Source organism: Notechis scutatus, chromosome 2 (genome assembly GCF_049901735.1).
Source record: "Notechis scutatus isolate UNSWTSFEM ecotype Mainland chromosome 2, rNotScu1.2, whole genome shotgun sequence".
Classification (NCBI taxonomy): domain Eukaryota; kingdom Metazoa; phylum Chordata; class Lepidosauria; order Squamata; family Elapidae; genus Notechis; species Notechis scutatus.
The window spans coordinates 14,964,797-14,982,182 of record NC_142010.1 but is presented as its reverse complement, the minus strand read 5'-3'; the positions used below and the strand labels follow the sequence as shown (position 1 = coordinate 14,982,182).

Here is a 17,386-nt window from a genome sequence, read left to right as displayed (position 1 = left end):
TATTTATATTTCATATTTTTAACTGCCTATTTCTCAGAGACAGTGGTGGGATTCAAATTTTTTTACTACTGGTTCTGTGGGCATGGCTTGGTGGGCGTGACAGGGGAAGGATACTGTAAAATTTCCAGTCAGAGGTGGTATTTGCCGGTTCTCCAAACTACTCAAAATTTCCGCTACCAGTTCTACAGAACTGGTCAGAACCTACTGAATACCACCTCTGCTCGGAGAGAGGCCCTTACTTATCGTTGTTAACTGTATGCAATGACATTTTATTTTAATGTATGCCAATTAGTGTACATTCAAGAGACAATAAAGTTATTCTAAGTCTCTAAGTCTAAACTGAATCCCACCAGGTTTAGGTAAGAGCCCACCCAGATCTTAGCCGCTCCCAACTTGGTCCTTCCTAACCTCAGTGAGTAGATAGTAGTGTAGTAGTGGTGACTCAGGTAGTCCTCAACTCAATAATCACAACTGAGCCCAAGCAAGACAATTCAATTTTGCCTCATTTTGATTTATTTTTTTTGCCACTACTGTTAAGTGAATCATGGTAGTTGTTACATTAGTAACACAACTATTAAGTGAATCTGGCTTCCCATTAACACTGCCAGAAGATCACAAAAGGCGATTACATGACCCTGGGACACTGCAACTTACAGGAAGTCTTCAACTTACCATTTGTTTAGTGGCTGTTTAAATACAACAGCACTGAAAACAGTGACTTATGACCATCTGTCACACTTACAACCATTGCAGCATCCCCATGGTCATGCCAAATTCGGACGCTTGGCAACTGGTTCATTTTTATGACGGTTGCAGTGTCCTAGAATCAGGTCATTGCCTTTTACGAGCTTCTCACAAGCAAGGTCAATAGCGAACCCTGATTCGTTTCAGAATTGTTACTAACTTAACAACTGCAGTGATTCACTTAACAATGGTGGCGAGAAAGGTGAGCAAAATTCACTTAACAATAGGTTCACTTAACAACAGAAATTTGGGCTCAATTGTGGTCATATGTTGAGGACTATCTATATCCTTGATGGCGAACCTATGGCATGCATGCCGGAAGTAGCACCGTCATATCTGCCGGCACGTGAGCTCTCACCCGGAACAGATCTACTGTGCATGCGTGTGTACCTCCCGCCAGCCAGCTGATTGTCGGGTATCTGCTGCACATGCATGGGAGGATGCGGGGGCACGGGAGATGTGCGCGCCTGCACAGGGGGCAGGACACGCCTGGGGGGCGTGTGCACATGCACAGATGTGCATGGCATGGGGGTGTCGCTCACGTTTGCACAAAGGAGCACGGTACACGGGGGTGTCGTTCGCACATGCGCAGGGGTGTGTGTGGGGGTGTCACACATGCATTGCATTATGGGTGCAGGCAAATGTATGTGTGCGTGCACGTGCACTTTCGGCACAAAACGACAAAAAGTTTAGCCATCACTGATCTATATGAAGAATCGGACATTAAGTACTGTTTGTTCAACACAGCATAAAGTTGCTGAACTTTATGGTACATGTTACTACATGGTAACTGTCATCAACTGTGGACTTCCTCTATATTGGAGACATAGAATAAAATGTTATGGAAATATAGTGAAAATGTACTTTACAGAATCTTGTGTAGATAAAGTCTTTAGAAAAAGAGATAAAGGGTAGATAAAGGGCTTGTAGATAGTAAGTAGTTAAAACAGGAAATAGTTTTATTATTAAAATTATATTTCTGCACGTATCTTCAACTTTCTTTTTATTTGAAAGCTTTCCTTTTGTGAAATAATGTCTCCATCACCCCCCCTGCAGTCAATGAAGTGAAGATACATTTTCTGTCCAAATTCTGCCCAGGTTCCCAGTGCTTTGTGTCTATTGAGTCTGAGTCAATATGGTTATTGATGGTTCCAAAAATTTGGTAATAACTCTTGTGGCAGATAATCAATCACAAACTCCTAGGACTGACAAGCTTCTCCCATCAATGGTTTCAACGGTTATTTCACTTCCTCTCTTCATTGCTTCTTCCTGTATGTACACTATCCATAAAGGGAAAGGGAAAGGTTCCCTTGCACATACATGCTAATTGTTTCCGGCTCTAGGGGGCGGTGCTCATCTCCGTTTCTAAGCCAAAGAGCCAGTGCTGTCCAAAGACATCTCCGTGGTCATGTGGCTGGCATGACTAAATGCCGAAGGTGCAAGGAACGCTGTTAACTTCCCATAAAAGTGTCCCTATTTTTCTACTTGCATTTTTACATGCTTTCGAACTGCTAGGTTGGCAGAAGATGGGACAAGTAACGGGAGCTCACTCTGTTACGCGATGCTAGGGATTCGAACCGCCAAACTTTCTGATCGACAAGCTGCCACTTGAGCCACTGAGCCACTGTGTCCCATACTGTTGTAGAAATAATCCAGCCATTTAAATTTACCTCACAATGCAGACAATTTCATGCAAATTCTAAATATTGTGATGTCTCCCTTGAGTTATGTTGTTAATGAATTCTCAAATCAATATAACTTTGCCTGAAAGAAGCACTGAGTTATTTATTTCCTGAATACTGGTGGATCACCCTTGAAATGGTCAGATCATCATGGTCCAATGAACATAAAGTTCCAGAATCCTACAGAAAGTTTACAAACCTAGTTTGTTTCCGAATGGATTCATTGAGGAACAACAAGATAACTCTTCCTCTGCCATTAACTGTTGCTATACCCAGCACTGATGATGTTACCTAGTTTGATGATGAAATGTCTGCAAGAAAACAACCAAGCTCTAAGAGCACCAGGGCTCCGTCATTTCAACCCTGAGCTACAAATATTCTCCTCCATTTGTTCCTATACTTTCAACACCCATGTTAGTACAAGCAGGAAACATAATTGAATCTTTTCCCTCTAAGATTAGATTTTCTCACAAACTATCCCAAGATTTTATTCACAAGGGAAACTAGAACATCGTCCACCAAAGAATATATTTATTATAGTACTAGAGATAGCAGAAGCAAAATCTAAACAGGGAGGAAATATCTCCTTACACACTTACACAAACTAGAATATACATACGATTGTCAAAAATAATTGAATTAAGCATGTGTGTGATGGGTGCCTTGGTTAGTGAAATCAGACATGGAATCCATGAGGCAATGGAACAGAGTTACAAAAATAATAATGTATTTGAGTGAACAATGTATTGTATGAACATAGTAGGTTTCTAAGGATGTTTTTATGGCTTGTCATATATGGGCCTTGCTTCCCAAAGCCTTTGCTCATCTCTCAGTATCTCTGTACTCCTGGGCCTTCTATGGCTGAGTGGAGAGGGTTAATTTTGCCCCTGGGAAGGGGGAAGTTTTGCCTGGTCTATTCAATGCCATTTTTTTCTCCTACAATCCAGGCTCTATGGATAAACTCCTGTGCATACTCTTATGAGATGCAAGCTGACTGCGTAGCCTGAAACTCATTCCACACTCCATACATTGATACGGTTTCTCTCCAGTGTGGATCCTCTTATGAATAGTGAGAGACCCATTTTCACGGAAGCTCTTTCCGCACTCTGTGCACTGATACGGCTTCTCCCCCGTGTGAATCCTTTTGTGAGAAGTCAGGGACGATCGCATTGTGAAGGTCTTTCCACACTCCATACACTGATACGGTCTTTCACCAGTGTGGATCCTTTTATGGGAAGTAAGGTCACTGCTTCGCTTGAAGCTCTTCCCGCATCCCATGCATTCATACGGTTTCTCTCCTGTGTGGATCCTTTTATGGGAAGTCAGATCACTGCTTAATCGGAAGGTCTTTCCACACTCCGTACAGTTATATGGTTTTTCCCCCGTGTGGATCCTTTGATGAGATGTAAGCTGACTGTTCAATCGGAATGTCTTTCCACACTCCATACATTGGTAGGGTTTCTCCCCTGTGTGGATCATTTTGTGGGAAATAAAGCAACCTTCTTTGCTGAAGCTCTTTCCACACTCGATACATTTAAATGGTTTCTCTCCCGTGTGGACGCTACTGTGGAAAATAAGGGAATTACTCTGGTTGAAGCTCTTTCCACACTCCAGACACTGATAGGGTTTCTCTCCTGTGTGAATCCTTTTATGGAAAGTAAGGGAACTGCCTCTGCTGAAGCTCTTGCCGCATTCAATACATTTATATGGTTTTTCTCCCGTGTGGATGGTTTTATGGCAAATGAGGGCGGAGCTACCTCGGAAACACTTCCCACACTCCGTGCATTTGTACGGTTTTTCTCCTGTGTGGATCCTTTTATGGCTGGTGAGGTTACTCCTGTTTTTGAAGCTCTTTCCACACTGCACACATTTATACGGTTTTTCTCCCGTGTGGATCCTTTGATGGGCCGTAAGGTGACTATTCCATTTGAAGCTCTTGCCACACTGCATACATTTGTATGGTCTTTCCCCCGAATGGATCATCTGATGGGTCGTAAGGGAGTATCCCTGGCTGAAACTCTTTCCACACTCCATACATTTGTACGGTTTCTCTCCGGTATGGATGGTTCTATGAGACACCAGGGCCGAGCTGTCTCTGAAGCACTTCCCGCACTCCGCGCATTTATATGGTTTCTCCCCTGTATGGATCCTTTTATGGGAAGTAAGATGACTGCTGTTCCGGAACCTTTTCCCACACTCTGTGCATTTATATCGTTTCTCTCCTGTATGGATAGTTTTGTGGCAAGTGAGGGAACTGACGTTGCTGAAACTTTTCCCGCATTCTGCACAACTATATGGCTTCTCCCCCGTGTGATTCCACATGTGGTATGTCAGCTGACTGCTCAACCTGAAGCTCTCACCACACTCTATGCACGTATATGGTTTTTCACCTGAGTGGATCCTTCTGTGAGAAATAAGATGACTCCGTTGCCTAAAGCTCTTCCCACACTCTACACATTTGTAAGGTTTTTCTCCTGTGTGGATCCTATGATGGGATGTTAGGTGACTGCTGCTCCTGAAGCTCTTTCCACACTCCTTGCATTGATAGGGTTTCTCATTGTGAAGCTTCGTCTGGGCGTTAAGCAGACTACCCTGTTTGAAGTTCTTTTTTCCATGCTCTAGATATTTATGCGCTCTTTTGCCTTTTGGCATTGTTTTTTGGGAGGCAAGGTTACTGGGCTCACTGAGCTCCTCTCCGGATTCCGTGCATTTATAGGAATTCTCCCCAATGTGGATTTCTTGATACGAAGGAGAAGGGAAGGTTTGCCTGCAAGACAATTCAGTGTTTCTGCTTTCATCGTCGTTGTATTCAGCCTCAGTTGCACACTGATTATCTAAGTCCAAGGTATTTGTTAATATTGTCCTTTGTAATAGCCAAGAGTTAGTTCTGTTTTCCATGTGTTCCTGTTGGGTTGAGGACTCAAGGACTTCCACACACTGGGGAGGGGATGAATTATCTCTCATATACTGAAGGTGGTAATCCTCATGTATCTTTGAGCTCCACTGACATTCAGAAGTCTCCTGTCCCACTTCTTCCTCCAATGTTTCTGACATCATTGTATCTAGTTTCTGATTGTTCACAGTTTCCTGCTCATCTCCTTCTATGTGGGGAATGAGTGAGAAAAAGAAAGAGAGAGATATATAAAAAAGACATGTAAATCTTCTAAGACCTTTCCCACAGGAATTGGGTGGGGCATTGAAGATCAACTTCCATTAGTTAAACAGCTACTTCTAATGGGAGTTGATCAGCATCTGGAAGATTCTTTTTCTACATTGTTAAAACTTATACAATGGTACCTTGGTACTCAATTGCTTTGAAACTCATCGGTACTCAATGCATTTTGACACCAACATTATTTTGTCACACTACTCATTGTTTGTTTGCTACTCAACCCACACGCTAGAACTTGTCATTGTTTACCACTTATGACTGTATGACTGTAACTTTTTTGCTTGTATTCTTACGATTTTTGACTGTTTCCTGGTATGATTTGATTGCTTATTGTACCCTATGACTATTATTAAGTATTGTACCTGATGATTCTTGACTCTTGATGAATGTATCTTTTCTTGTATGTACACTGAGAGCATTTGCACCAAGACAAATTCATTGTGTGTCTAATCACACTTGGCCAATAAAGAATTCTATTCTATTCTATTCTATTCTATTCTATTCTATTCTATTCTATCCTATCCTATCCTATTGTCAGCTGTGACTGAATTGTAACATTATTCCTTATGGAAAAAAATATTTAGTACTCATCCTTCTTGGTACTCATCATACCTCCCGGAACCAATTAACGATGACTGCCAAGGTACCACTGTATTAGATTTTGCTTACACAACTGTTTCAAATGTTATTTGTTTGCTAGAGTATTTCCCACTGATTTCATGAGCTGTTTTGCCCACCCCCACCCAACTTGCTAATAAAGATTTAAACAAGGTACAAAATGGAAGAGGAAAGAAAAAGGTAGCAATGAAAATACATTGTAGTTAAAAGGATTGAGATGCTGCCTGCAAACATTAGGAGTTTGGATTTTAGCCAGCTGGAGCCAATCAATAGAACATGAAACTGTTGCATCTTAGGAGGCTGAATTGGCTAGGAGAAATATTTACCCATCATTATTGTCAAAAGAATCAGGAAAGGGTTTTTTTTCATAATTGAAAACTCAGGACATTAGAACCACAAATTATGTATACTGGATAAGTATCAATCATCAATCATATCATGTATTCATAACTATGTTTTTACTTATACCTATTATCTTGCAAGCAATTGACTAAAATAAATAAATAAATAAAATAAAATATATAAAGTTACATGTCCTGCAAGATCGCCAGAGGATTATAGTGCAAATCTAAAAGTAACTTCTGATGAAAAAGGACCTTTGATGTTCACCAGTAACAGTGAATTCAATGTCATTTGATGGGGAGGAGCGAAAGTGTATTTGAATGTCGGGTCTGTATTCTCGTCCCTGAATCCTCTGGTGTTCCTGGTTTGTACAATAATTATCTGTTTGACAACTTTGCACTGATCAAAGGGCTCACCAAATCATTAATGGGAACATTAGGAACTACCAGGATTTTCAAAGAAGATGGACCGAATACAAAAGGGAGAGAAGGAACACGGACCCAATTGAAAAATATATGAAAGACAAAGGACTAGTTGTGAGGAAAAGAACGGCATGCTTGGGTGGAAATGAAGAGATCCTGAGGAGAAAATTTCAGGGATGTGTAGGGATTTTTGCTTGATTAGTTCTTATTTGCTTTCAGTTCCATCATGAACTCAGAGAAGGAAGGGTCCTTACCCAGAGAAGTAACATTTCTAGAATTTTCCATCATGACTTCCCCAAGGAGGGATTTCTGCATGGAATCCAGCAGAGCCCACTCCTTTGTGAAACACACTGCTACCTCCTGGAAGGACACGGCACGCTGAAAAGAGAAGAAGAACATTCCTGCTTAACTGAGAAAACTCAAGAAAGTTTTGACACAAGGGCCCAGCACAAGTATTATTACTATATATCCATCATGCTATTCCCTTTTGGGGTAAGCAACATTTTGCAAAAAGGCAAAAAGGGAAATGAGATGATCTCACAGATCAGGGGTCCCCAAACTTGACAACTTTAAGAACTGTGGACTTCAACTCCCAGAATTCTCCAGCCAGCTGGAGAATTCTGGGAATTGAAGTCCACAAGTTTTAAAGCTGAAGTCCACAAGTCTTAAAAGTTGCCAAGTTTAGGAACCCCTGCCACAGATATTGGCTTCTGTGACCCTTCATGTCATAGCTTAGAACAATCAAGGCTATCACAAAATGAACCATAGTGTCAGAACTGCCACCTTGCACACTTGCACTTCGCTTAGTGGCAGTCTGCCAATGAACTCTGGGGGGAGGAGAAGGAGAATTTTTTGGGGGTAATGGTTCATTGTATCTGCCAGAGACATGGGTTCAAGGTCAGATAATGGGGAAAGGAATGAAGCTGCATACCAGCCCACACTTCCGAAAACATCTCCTTTGAATTTGATTGGACGAGGGGCAAGCAACTGGAAGCACGTATGGGAGGCAGAATTAACACTTGGGGATTTTGGTGTGCGATTTTCAGTTCTGGCTTTGCACGACTGTATTTCACTTGACCTTCAGTAAATGGTATCTTTCTCAATAAATGGAGTCAAGGATCATTTTTACTTAAGGTTCAAGTTGAGGCTGGTCTGACATGTAGTAATTGTCAGCCCTGACACTCCCAGTGCCATTCCAACTCTACAGAATGTGAAGATTAAGTTACTTTTTAAGCAAAGTTGTTGAGAAGCTGGTCGGCCTGAAGTTGCTGAGAACCCTGGAGGAAGCAGATTATTTTGGTCTGTTTAGGTAGGATTCAGTATGGAGACAACCTTGGGTATGCTTTGGTGGAGACCTGTGGCAAAACCAGGCTGGAGGTGATACATTTTCCCTTGTTCTTCTTAATGTCTCAGCATCTTTTGATGCCGTCAACTATGATAGCCTTCTTGGACATGGGAGCTGAGGGAACTATTTTGTGGTGGTGCTCTTCCTTCGGGGCTGGTTTCAGACAATATTAATTGGGTGGAGGGAGATGTTGCCCTTTGTGGGATGCCACAAGACTTTGTGCTCTCACCTCTCCTATTCAACAACCACGTGAAACCACTGGGTTTCGATCCCAGGCTGGGCAAATGAGGTTGTCCAAGTCTTGCCCTTCTGCCGCAAAGGGCTGGATGGAAAGGAGCTGTCTTCAACTCAGTCTTATCAAGATTGGTTGGCTGTGGTTGCTAGGGCCACTTAGACCCAGGGAAATCCTGGGTGAATTTGTCCTTCCCCTTCAAGGATGGTGTGTAATTTATTTATTTATTTATTTATTTGATTTGACAATTGTTTACAAGATAATAAGTATAAGTGTATACATAGTTGTGAATACATGAAATGGGTACATATAAGAAAATAAAAGAAGAATAAGAGAAACAATAGGACAGGGATGGTAGGCACGTTGGTGCGCTTATGCACGCCCTACAGACCTCTTAGGAAAGGGTGAGGTCAATAGTAGACAATCTAAGGTTAAAGTTTTGGGGTTTGGGAAGAAACTACAGAATCGGGTAGAGTATTCCAGACATTGACCACTCTATTGCTGAATCTGGGGTCATCTTTGATTTACAGCTCCTGCTCAACGAGCAGATGGCACTGTAGCCAAAGTTGTCTTTGTGCAGCTTCAATTAGTGCACCAATTCAAGAGCCGTGGTGGCACAGGGGTTCGAATGCAACACTGGCAGGCTACTTCTGCAGACTGGCGGCTGCCAGCAGTTCGATTCTCATCAGCTCAAGGCTGACTCAGCCTTCCATCCTTCCGAGGTCAATAAAACGAGGACCCCGATTGTTGGGGGCAAGAGGCTGACTCTGTAAATTGTTTATAGAGGTCTGTAAAGCATTGTGAAGCGCTATATAAGTCTAAGTGCTATTGCTAATTGTGTTCTTTCCTGGATGAGGACACCCTCCAGTCATTCATGCTCCAGTGATCTTGACTACTGCAGTGCCCTCTGTGTAGCGCTGCTCTTGGAAGCTTCAACTGGTCCAGAATGGCATGAGCAGTGATGAAAACGCCTTGGTACACCCATCGTAGGACCTCTGTTTAGTTTTGTGATCTGCACTGCTGCCAATTTGCTTCTGGATGGAATTCAAGGTGCTGGCTATGACTTATAAAGCCCTACATGGCCTAGGACCCAGTTATTTGAGGCATCCTGGATTTCCCATTGTGCCTTCCCAGCTGATGAGAGCTGATAGTATATTTTGGGGTCCCTTCTTAAACAGTGTCATATTTCAAGACCCAGGAGGTCTCTCTGAAATCTGTTTTTTGAAGTATATACACAGCAGTGTGAATCCACAACTGCCTTCCATCAAGGTCCCGTATTCTGCATGAGTCAAAAAGAGGGTTGTGAAAATATTTGCAGACCCCTCACATCCTGGACATAAACTGTTTCAATTCCTTCCCTCAAAAGGACACTATAGAGCACTGCACGCTAGAACAACTAGACACAAGGACAGTTTTTTTCCGAACGCCATCACTCTGCTAAACAAATAATTCCCTCAACATTGTCCAACTATTTAGAAAGTCTGCAGTACTATTACTATTAATCTTCCCATCACTCCTTATCACCCCTCCCCCTCCCATCTGTGACTGTATGACTTTGTCGCTTGTATCCTTACACTTTTTATTGACTGTTTCCTAGTATGATTCAATTGCTTATTGTACCCTATGACTATTATTAAGTGTTGAACCTGATGATTCTTGACTCTTGATGAATGTATCTTTTCCTTTATGTACACTGAGAGCATTTGTACCAAGACAAATTCCTTGTGTGTCCAGTTGCACTTGGCCAATAAAGAATTCTAAATCTAAATCTGCCAGTTTTTAGCTGTTCAAATGGACTCTGGAGGATGGTAGGGGACAGGAAGGCCTGGAGGAACGTTGTCCACGGGGTCGTGATGGGTCGGACATGACTTCGCAAACAACAACAAAGCAATGTGGCCTTTTTAATTGGTGGATGGGAATTTTTTCAGTACACACATTTCCTAAGTATCTGTCCAAGATATTTCAGTCCCAAAGGTCCTTTTTCAGGAGGCACTTTTGAGAAGCGAAACATCTTCAAAGAAAAATCAGAAAGTCCAGTTGCGTCTTGAAAAAGCACCTTTGGGACATCCACGACCTGGGTGACTGAGAATTGCAGTAGACATTTAAGATATTTCGGTGTTACACACAGCGTGCTGATCATCATTGGGGCCACCACAGCTAGTTTATGCCATAATCTTTCCATTTTATTTTTCAGATCTTGATACTTTGTGCTCTACTCCAGTTCTTGTCATCTATTCTATTATCCACGTCAATTATCCACAACTTCTTTTCAATCACAATCAAATCTGGGGTGTTGTGAGCCAAGACTTTTATCAGTTTGTGTTCAGAGATCCCATAATATTTCAACCTGCTCGTTTTTTTACTACTTTTTCAACTCCCACCAATTTTTCATTACTGGCATTATTATAAATAATCAAAGTTTAGTAAGGCCACACCTGGAATACTGCAACCAATTTTGGCCACCATACTACAAAAAAGATGTTGAGACTTTGGAAAAAGTTCAGAGGAGAGCAACTAAGATGATTAAAGGCCTGGAGATTAAACCATATGAAGAATGGCTGCAGGATTTGAGTTTGGCTAGTCTAGAGATGAGAAGGATTGGGAGTAACATGATAGCAATATTCCAGTATTTGAGGGGCTGCCACAAAGAAGAGGGGGTCAAATTATTCTCCAAAGCACCAGAGGGCAGGACAAGAAACAATGGTTGGAAACTAATCAAAGAGAGAAGCAACCTGGAATTAAGGAGAAACATCCTAAGAGCGAGGACAATTAACCAGTGGAACAACTTGCCACTAGAAATCGTGGGCGCTCTATCACTGCAGGTTTTTAAGAAGAGACCAGACAGCCACTTATCTGAAATGGTATAGGTTCTCCTGCTTGAGCAAGGGGCTGGACTAGAAGACCTCTAAAGTCCCTTCCAGTTCTATTCCTAATTCTTATACTATCCTATTTATATTATTCTGAGGTGTTTTTTTTCCAGAGTTATGCAGAATAGATATTGAATAACTGAAACCAGCAGCCTTAATGACATCTGTGCCATAGGCAGCATTCCCAGCTAACAGTAAAAAGCAGTTGTGGTCATTATTCACAAATTTAGGCCATGAAGTTGAACCAAAGCAAAAATTTTGGATTGATTTCAAAGCCAGAAAACATTGATCCAGCATTCTGCGAATCTCTAATTGCTGTAGTTCATACATTGAAGACAAACAGCCAATTCTAATTAAAAATAAGAACAAAAAGTAGGATTGTATTTGCAAAGAATTGGAAAAATGATAAAATACCTATGCAGGAGGAAGTTATTAAGAACATTATGGACTGTGCTGAAATGAGTAAATTGACATTTGAAATTAGAGAACAAGAAGATAAACAATTTTATATGATATAGGATTTGTTTTATCAATGGTTGGATAAAAAGACATGGTAATGTAATAGATTAGATAATTTTGTGATAGAAATTTAATAGACTGATATAAAACATAATATAGACTTATATAACTATTGGTTGAAAGTATAACATACATTTTAAGATAAAATTTGGAATATCTCGTATAAAATGATGGAATAAATAGTTTAGTCATGGACGATTAATAACTGATAAATATATAAGTATATGTTAGTTTGGCAATGTGAAAATTGATATAAATTGTGAGTAATGAGTACAAAAGGAGAGCACAAAAGATTTGTAACCAACTGACACACTGTATGTATATAAAATGGAAGATGTTTTTATGTTTTGTATGCTTGTTTAAAAAAAAGTCTTTAAAAAAAGAACAAAACCTTGTCTATTGCAAGGACTAAAATTGAGAAAACCATCCAAAACTGTGGCACCTTAATACCAGGGTTTGTGCATGGATCAAGACTTTGATTGATAAGAGGATAAATTCTACTTTTTAAATAAAACCACTCATACTGCATTGAAGGGATCACAGCACCTGGCCTCTCTCTCTCTGGGATTGGGCCTGTTGGGTCTTTGATGTGGGGTGATCAGGAGATGCTGGAGATACAGGCCAGATTAGGAAGTTAATAAACAGATAACAGATAATCAGAGTTGGAAGGGACCTTATAAGTCTGTCATGGCGAACTTATAGCACGCGTGCCGGAAGTGGCATGCAGAGCCATCTTTCAGGGGATGCCAGCCGTCGCCCGTTGCTCTTCGGAAGCTGAGCCTTCCGTTTCCAGTGCGCACATGTATGCTGTCTAGCGGGTCTTTGCGCTTGCGTGCACGCCAGAAACCAAAAGACCAAGTGGCCAGTGCGCATGCATGCGCTGGAAACCGGGAGCTCGGCTTCTTGGCATGCGCATGCATGCCAGGGAGGTGCTCTTCCAGTTTCCAGTGCTTTCCCACGAGCGCATGCGCATCCGTTTCAGCACTCGGTGCCGAAAAGGTTCGCCAACCCTGTATATAGATCATCTAGTCCGACCCCCTACCCAAGCAGGAGGCCCTACAAGAAGGTAAGAGGCAACCAACTTTTATGCTATCACCAAGAAAACTGCATGGATCTCTCCATGAAGTCAACAGAAGCTAAGTCAATGTAATAGATTTGCAAGCTGAAGTGTCAGTTGACAAGGCTTCCTGGATCCAATCTTTCACCAAGATACCCTAAAGATTGTATCTTGGCTATCTGTGATCTATTGAAGTATTTGGTGTATCTGTGAACGTTTTGGGAAACGTCTGTCTGTCCAAGTTGAACATAACACATACTGTACATGCCGTTTTGATTCCTGCGACGGGAATTATTTACGGTGTCTTTCATGAACTGGAGGTTTCCTTATCGCAGATTTTAGCTGCTGAGGTTTCTCCTACCTGAGCTGGGAAATGAATTGCTCTTGCTGCTCCACTAGAAGCTTCCAGAAGGCCCACCGATGTTGCACAGTCCCCTACAAAATAAAGGGAATGCAAGGAGAATTGTTAACGATTTCCGGAGTAGCTCAATAGAAAAAGCACCTTCCAAATTGAAGTGACTTCTACGAAACCGGAAGATGACAGAAGTCTGGAATTCTTGAAAAGGTCTGGGGAAGGAAGAAAGGATAGCCTGGGACATTGAGAAAAAGGGGAACTGAAAGTGGCAGATAGCAAGTTGGAATGCACCTACAGGTGGGTGTTAATTGACAGTCAGTGTGAGGGGATAAGGAGTTACATACTTCTGGGTGAGCTTCAGAAAAAGGGTATAAAAGAAGGTGGTAAATCTCAAATCAGGGCCACCGATGATAGCTATTCCTCGCTGGACTTAGCTACTATCTCTGGACCTCATTGCAATGGGTTGTTAGTAAGTACGATCTTACTGAAATGTTGTAACGTCACGATGGCTTTTCATGTTCCAAATGGCTCAAGAACTAAAACTCTGATCTCAAAGTAAGATTTTTTTGCTTGTGGTTTGTATTTCTTTGACTGAATTATTTTTATAACAGTCACGTACCTGGTGAGATATCTTGAGCTTCTTCCTCCCGAAGAAGATCTTCCTAAAGAACGTCACCCGAGAAGGAAGCGATGGTTCCCCCTTTGCTTTGGGCCCACTTGGGTCCACCTGACTGGGGGCCTCCCTGCACGTCAAGACCCAAAAGAAAAATTAGGGGGCTGGACCACGGGAAAGGAAGAGTTCTCATCTTCAGTCACAGACAATCCATCCCCACAATCTCCTCTAAGTAGGGATGGAGGAGAGAGTTTTTTGACTTTCCATCCCGATAAGATTTCTAAAGACATGGTGAAATTCGACGGAAGAGACTACTACCTGTAAGCTCCCCGTTGAACGGTGGGAGTCGGCGTTCTCCGAGCTTGGTTGTTTCCTTGCCGACGCTTCATTACCAAACTCCGTTAACGTCATCAGTGCTGGCCAGGTAGCACTGTAGCTACTGCAGCACTGACGACGTTCCCTCGTTTGGTAATGAAACGTCGGCAAGAAAAAAACAACAACAACAAAGCACCCGACGGCCTTTTCTTGTATTAGAATTCTGGTGAAGACTTTTTAGCGGAACTAAGAATGATGTTTCCTGTACGGGGGATATGTCCCCTTACCTGCTCCTCACTGTCCCTCTGCCTGACTCAGGAGAAAACCCTCTGCCAAAGCCACCGCCTGGGAGCTGTCCTCGGCTCCATATTCCCTCACCCAGTTGGCCATCTCCAGGGGAAGGACAGCCAGGAAGTACTCCAAGACCACCAGATCCAGCATCTGAGCCTCGGTGTTCCCTTTTTGGGCTTCAGCCATCGAAGGCACAGGCAAACCCTTCGGGGGGGTCCCTCGGCCTCCAGGAAGCGGAAGCCCCTCAACGGCTGGTCCTGAGGGACACAGTTTCTCCTTCCAGGATCTCCCGCCTGGCCTTCTGGCCAAGCTTTTCCCGCCCGGCTCTCCACCCTTTGTGCTTTGCCCGCTACATCGTTGGCTTCCATCTCCTTGGGAACACCACAAATCTTGGAAGTTCCCGGCCAAAGGAAGGACCAGATCTGCTGGAAGACTTGAGGGGGGGGGTTCCCCTAACAAGCTGGGAGGGGGGATCTTCCTCCTCTCTCCCCCTCCCCCAAAGGCCTCCTGGCCCACCACTCTCCTTGCTTCCCCCTCCCCCCACCCAGGCTTCTGCAGGAGGGATCCGGGCCCAAAGAGGGGCTCCGCCTCATCGGGGGCCCCCTCTCTTGCAAGCAGCCCTTCCGGCTCCCCGATCCGACCCTCCCTCCTTCTCCAGCAGCCCCCTCCAAGGAGGGAAGGGTGGCCCACGTGCAGCGGGCAGGGGTCTTTCACCCTACCCCCCACCCCCACCCCGTCCCTGATCATGCAAAAGCCCTGCCGACCCACCTCCGGAGGGATCCCGGATGGCAGCTCCGCTTTCTCCCCACCCCGGGCTCGGTTCTTTCGGGAGGCGTCCTCCCCCCGACTCCTTCCCGGGGGATCCTCCCTTTGGCCAGGAGCGGCTGCCCGGGGTTAAAGCCAGGAAGTGGGGGCGCCCTTAGAGAGGCGGAGCCCTCCTTCCCAGCGCCTCCTCTTCCTCCCGCCGGCTGCAGCCACATCTGGACAGCGGCCAAGGGCGCCCCCTGCCGGTCCTTCTGAGCCCCCCCCACACACACAGCAGGCCCGGCTTGGGGAGCGCGGAGGGCGCAGCCTTGCAGGTCCGCCCTGGCTTTGAGACACAGGACGGGGGTGGGGGGTGGGGGGATCGGGAATTGTGCTCGCCTTTAAATGGGCCTATTTGGGAAGGGGGCGGGAAGGGCGGAAGACCCCCCCCTCCTCCTCCTCCTGCTTCACTTAGTGGAGGTGGGGGGTGGGGGGGGGGGCGAGGGACCGTGAATGTCTTCTCACCCAAAAAAAAACCTGAGGGGAGCCGTCGGGATTCAAAGAGCCCCCCTCCCTAATATTCCTTCCTCCCCCCCCCTCCCCTCCTGCGCCATTGTGATACATGGTTAAGATGAGGCTGGGTTGGGGAGGCGCTTGCTTTCTTCTGCCTTTCTGGTGCGGGGGCTGCCACCACTGCGTTTATCAAACGTGAGGAAGGGACGGGATGGGAAGGAAGGAAGGAAGGAAGAAAAGGAAGGAGGGAGAGGGAGGGAGGAAGGGAGGAAGGAAGGAGGGAGGGAGGGAGGGAGGGAGGGAGAGGAACTGAGGGAGGGAGGAAGAAAGAGAGAAGGAGGGAGGGAAGGGGAGGAAGAAAAAGGGAGGGAGGGAGGGAGGGAGGGAGGAAGAAGGAGAGGAAGGGGGAGGGAGGGAGGGAGGGAGGAAGAAGGAGGGAGGAAAGGAGGGAGGAAGGAAGGGAGGGAGGGAGGAAGAAGGAGAGGAAGGGGGAGGGATGGAGGGAGGAAGGAAGGAGGGAGGAAGGAAGGAAGAAAAGGGAGGGAGGAAGGGAGGGAGGAAGAAGGAGAGGAAGGGGGAGGGATGGAGGGAGGAAGAAGGAGGGAGGAAATGAGGGAGGGAGGGAAAAGGAAGGAAGGAAGGGAGGGAGGGTGGAAGAAGGAGAGGAAGGGGAGGAAGGAAGAAGGAGAGAGGAGGAAGGAAGAAACAGAGGAAGGGGGAGGAAGGAAGGAGGAGGGAGAGAGGGAGGGAGGAAGAAGGAGGAGGGAGGGGAAGGAAGAGGAGAGGGGAAAGGAGGGAGGGGGAAGGGGAGGAAGGAAGGAAGGGAGAAAGGAGGGAGAGGGAGGGATGGAGGAAGGGAGGAAGGAGAGGAAGGGGAAGGGGGAGGAAGGAAGGAGGACAGAGGGAGGGAGGGAGAAGGAGAGAGAGGAGGGAGGGGAAGGGGAGGAAGGAAGGGAGAAAAGGAAGGAAGGAAAGAAGGGAGAAAAGGAAGGAAGGAAAGAAGGGAGAAAAGGAAGGAAGGAAGGAAGATGAACTGAGGGAGGGAGGAAGAAGGAGGAGGGGGGGGGAAGGGGGAGGAAGGAAGGAGGGAGAGAGAGGGAGGGAGGGAGGAAGAAGGAGAGGAAGGGAGAGGAAGGAGGAGGGAGGGAGGAAGGAAGGAGGAGGGGGAAAGGAGGGAGGGGGAAGGGGAGGGAGGAAGGAAGGAGAGAGAGAGGGAGAGAGAGAGAGAGGGAGGATGAAGGAGAGAGGAAGGAAGGAAGGCAGTAGCAATGTTGAGAATGAGAAATCCAGGACTTTGGCAGAATTTTTGCATGCTTGGACAAAGAAGTTATTCTGGAGGCTACATTATCTGTTGGGTCACGTATCATTAAGTCATATTTGACTCCTAGTGACCCCGGTCAGATGTTTGTCCATAACGATCTAGCCTTAACCAGGTCCTTTCCTTCCTCCTTTCCCAGCATCAGAGCCTTCTGCCGAGATCTGGGTCCTAAGTAAGAACATTTGAGCCTGTAGTCTGACCCAAGCCTCGTTCGAACCAAACAAACACCAAACAGAG

General features: G+C 44.9%; 1 protein-coding gene across 2 annotated transcripts; it reads right to left on the bottom strand.

The window, feature by feature from the left end:
- Positions 1 to 1,682: 1,682 nt before the first annotated feature.
- LOC148131819 (uncharacterized) lies at positions 1,683 to 15,516 on the bottom strand. 2 transcript variants are annotated; one of them, XM_087953489.1, is made up of 5 exons: positions 15,343 to 15,516; positions 13,975 to 14,098; positions 13,362 to 13,435; positions 7,235 to 7,358; positions 1,683 to 5,527 (listed from the first exon to the last, which is right to left on the bottom strand). In XM_087953489.1, exons 4-5 carry the CDS (start codon positions 7,293 to 7,295, stop codon positions 3,363 to 3,365), a joined length of 2,226 nt encoding a protein of 741 aa, XP_087809615.1. In that variant the 5' UTR covers positions 7,296 to 7,358; positions 13,362 to 13,435; positions 13,975 to 14,098; positions 15,343 to 15,516; the 3' UTR covers positions 1,683 to 3,362. The 2 variants fall into 2 exon arrangements, with proteins under 2 accessions (XP_087809615.1, XP_087809616.1); XM_087953490.1 differs by lacking the exon at positions 7,235 to 7,358 and having other exon boundaries at positions 15,343 to 15,432.
- Positions 15,517 to 17,386: the final 1,870 nt, after the last annotated feature.

Coding starts and splice junctions, on each gene's coding strand:
- LOC148131819 (XM_087953489.1), bottom strand. CDS start 7,295: ATGCAGAAATCCCTCCTTGGGGAAGTCATGATGGAAAATTCTAGAAAT. Junction 5,528..7,234: donor TAGAAATGTTACTTCTCTGG/GTAAGGACCCTT, acceptor TTCCCCACATAG/AAGGAGATGAGCAGGAAACT.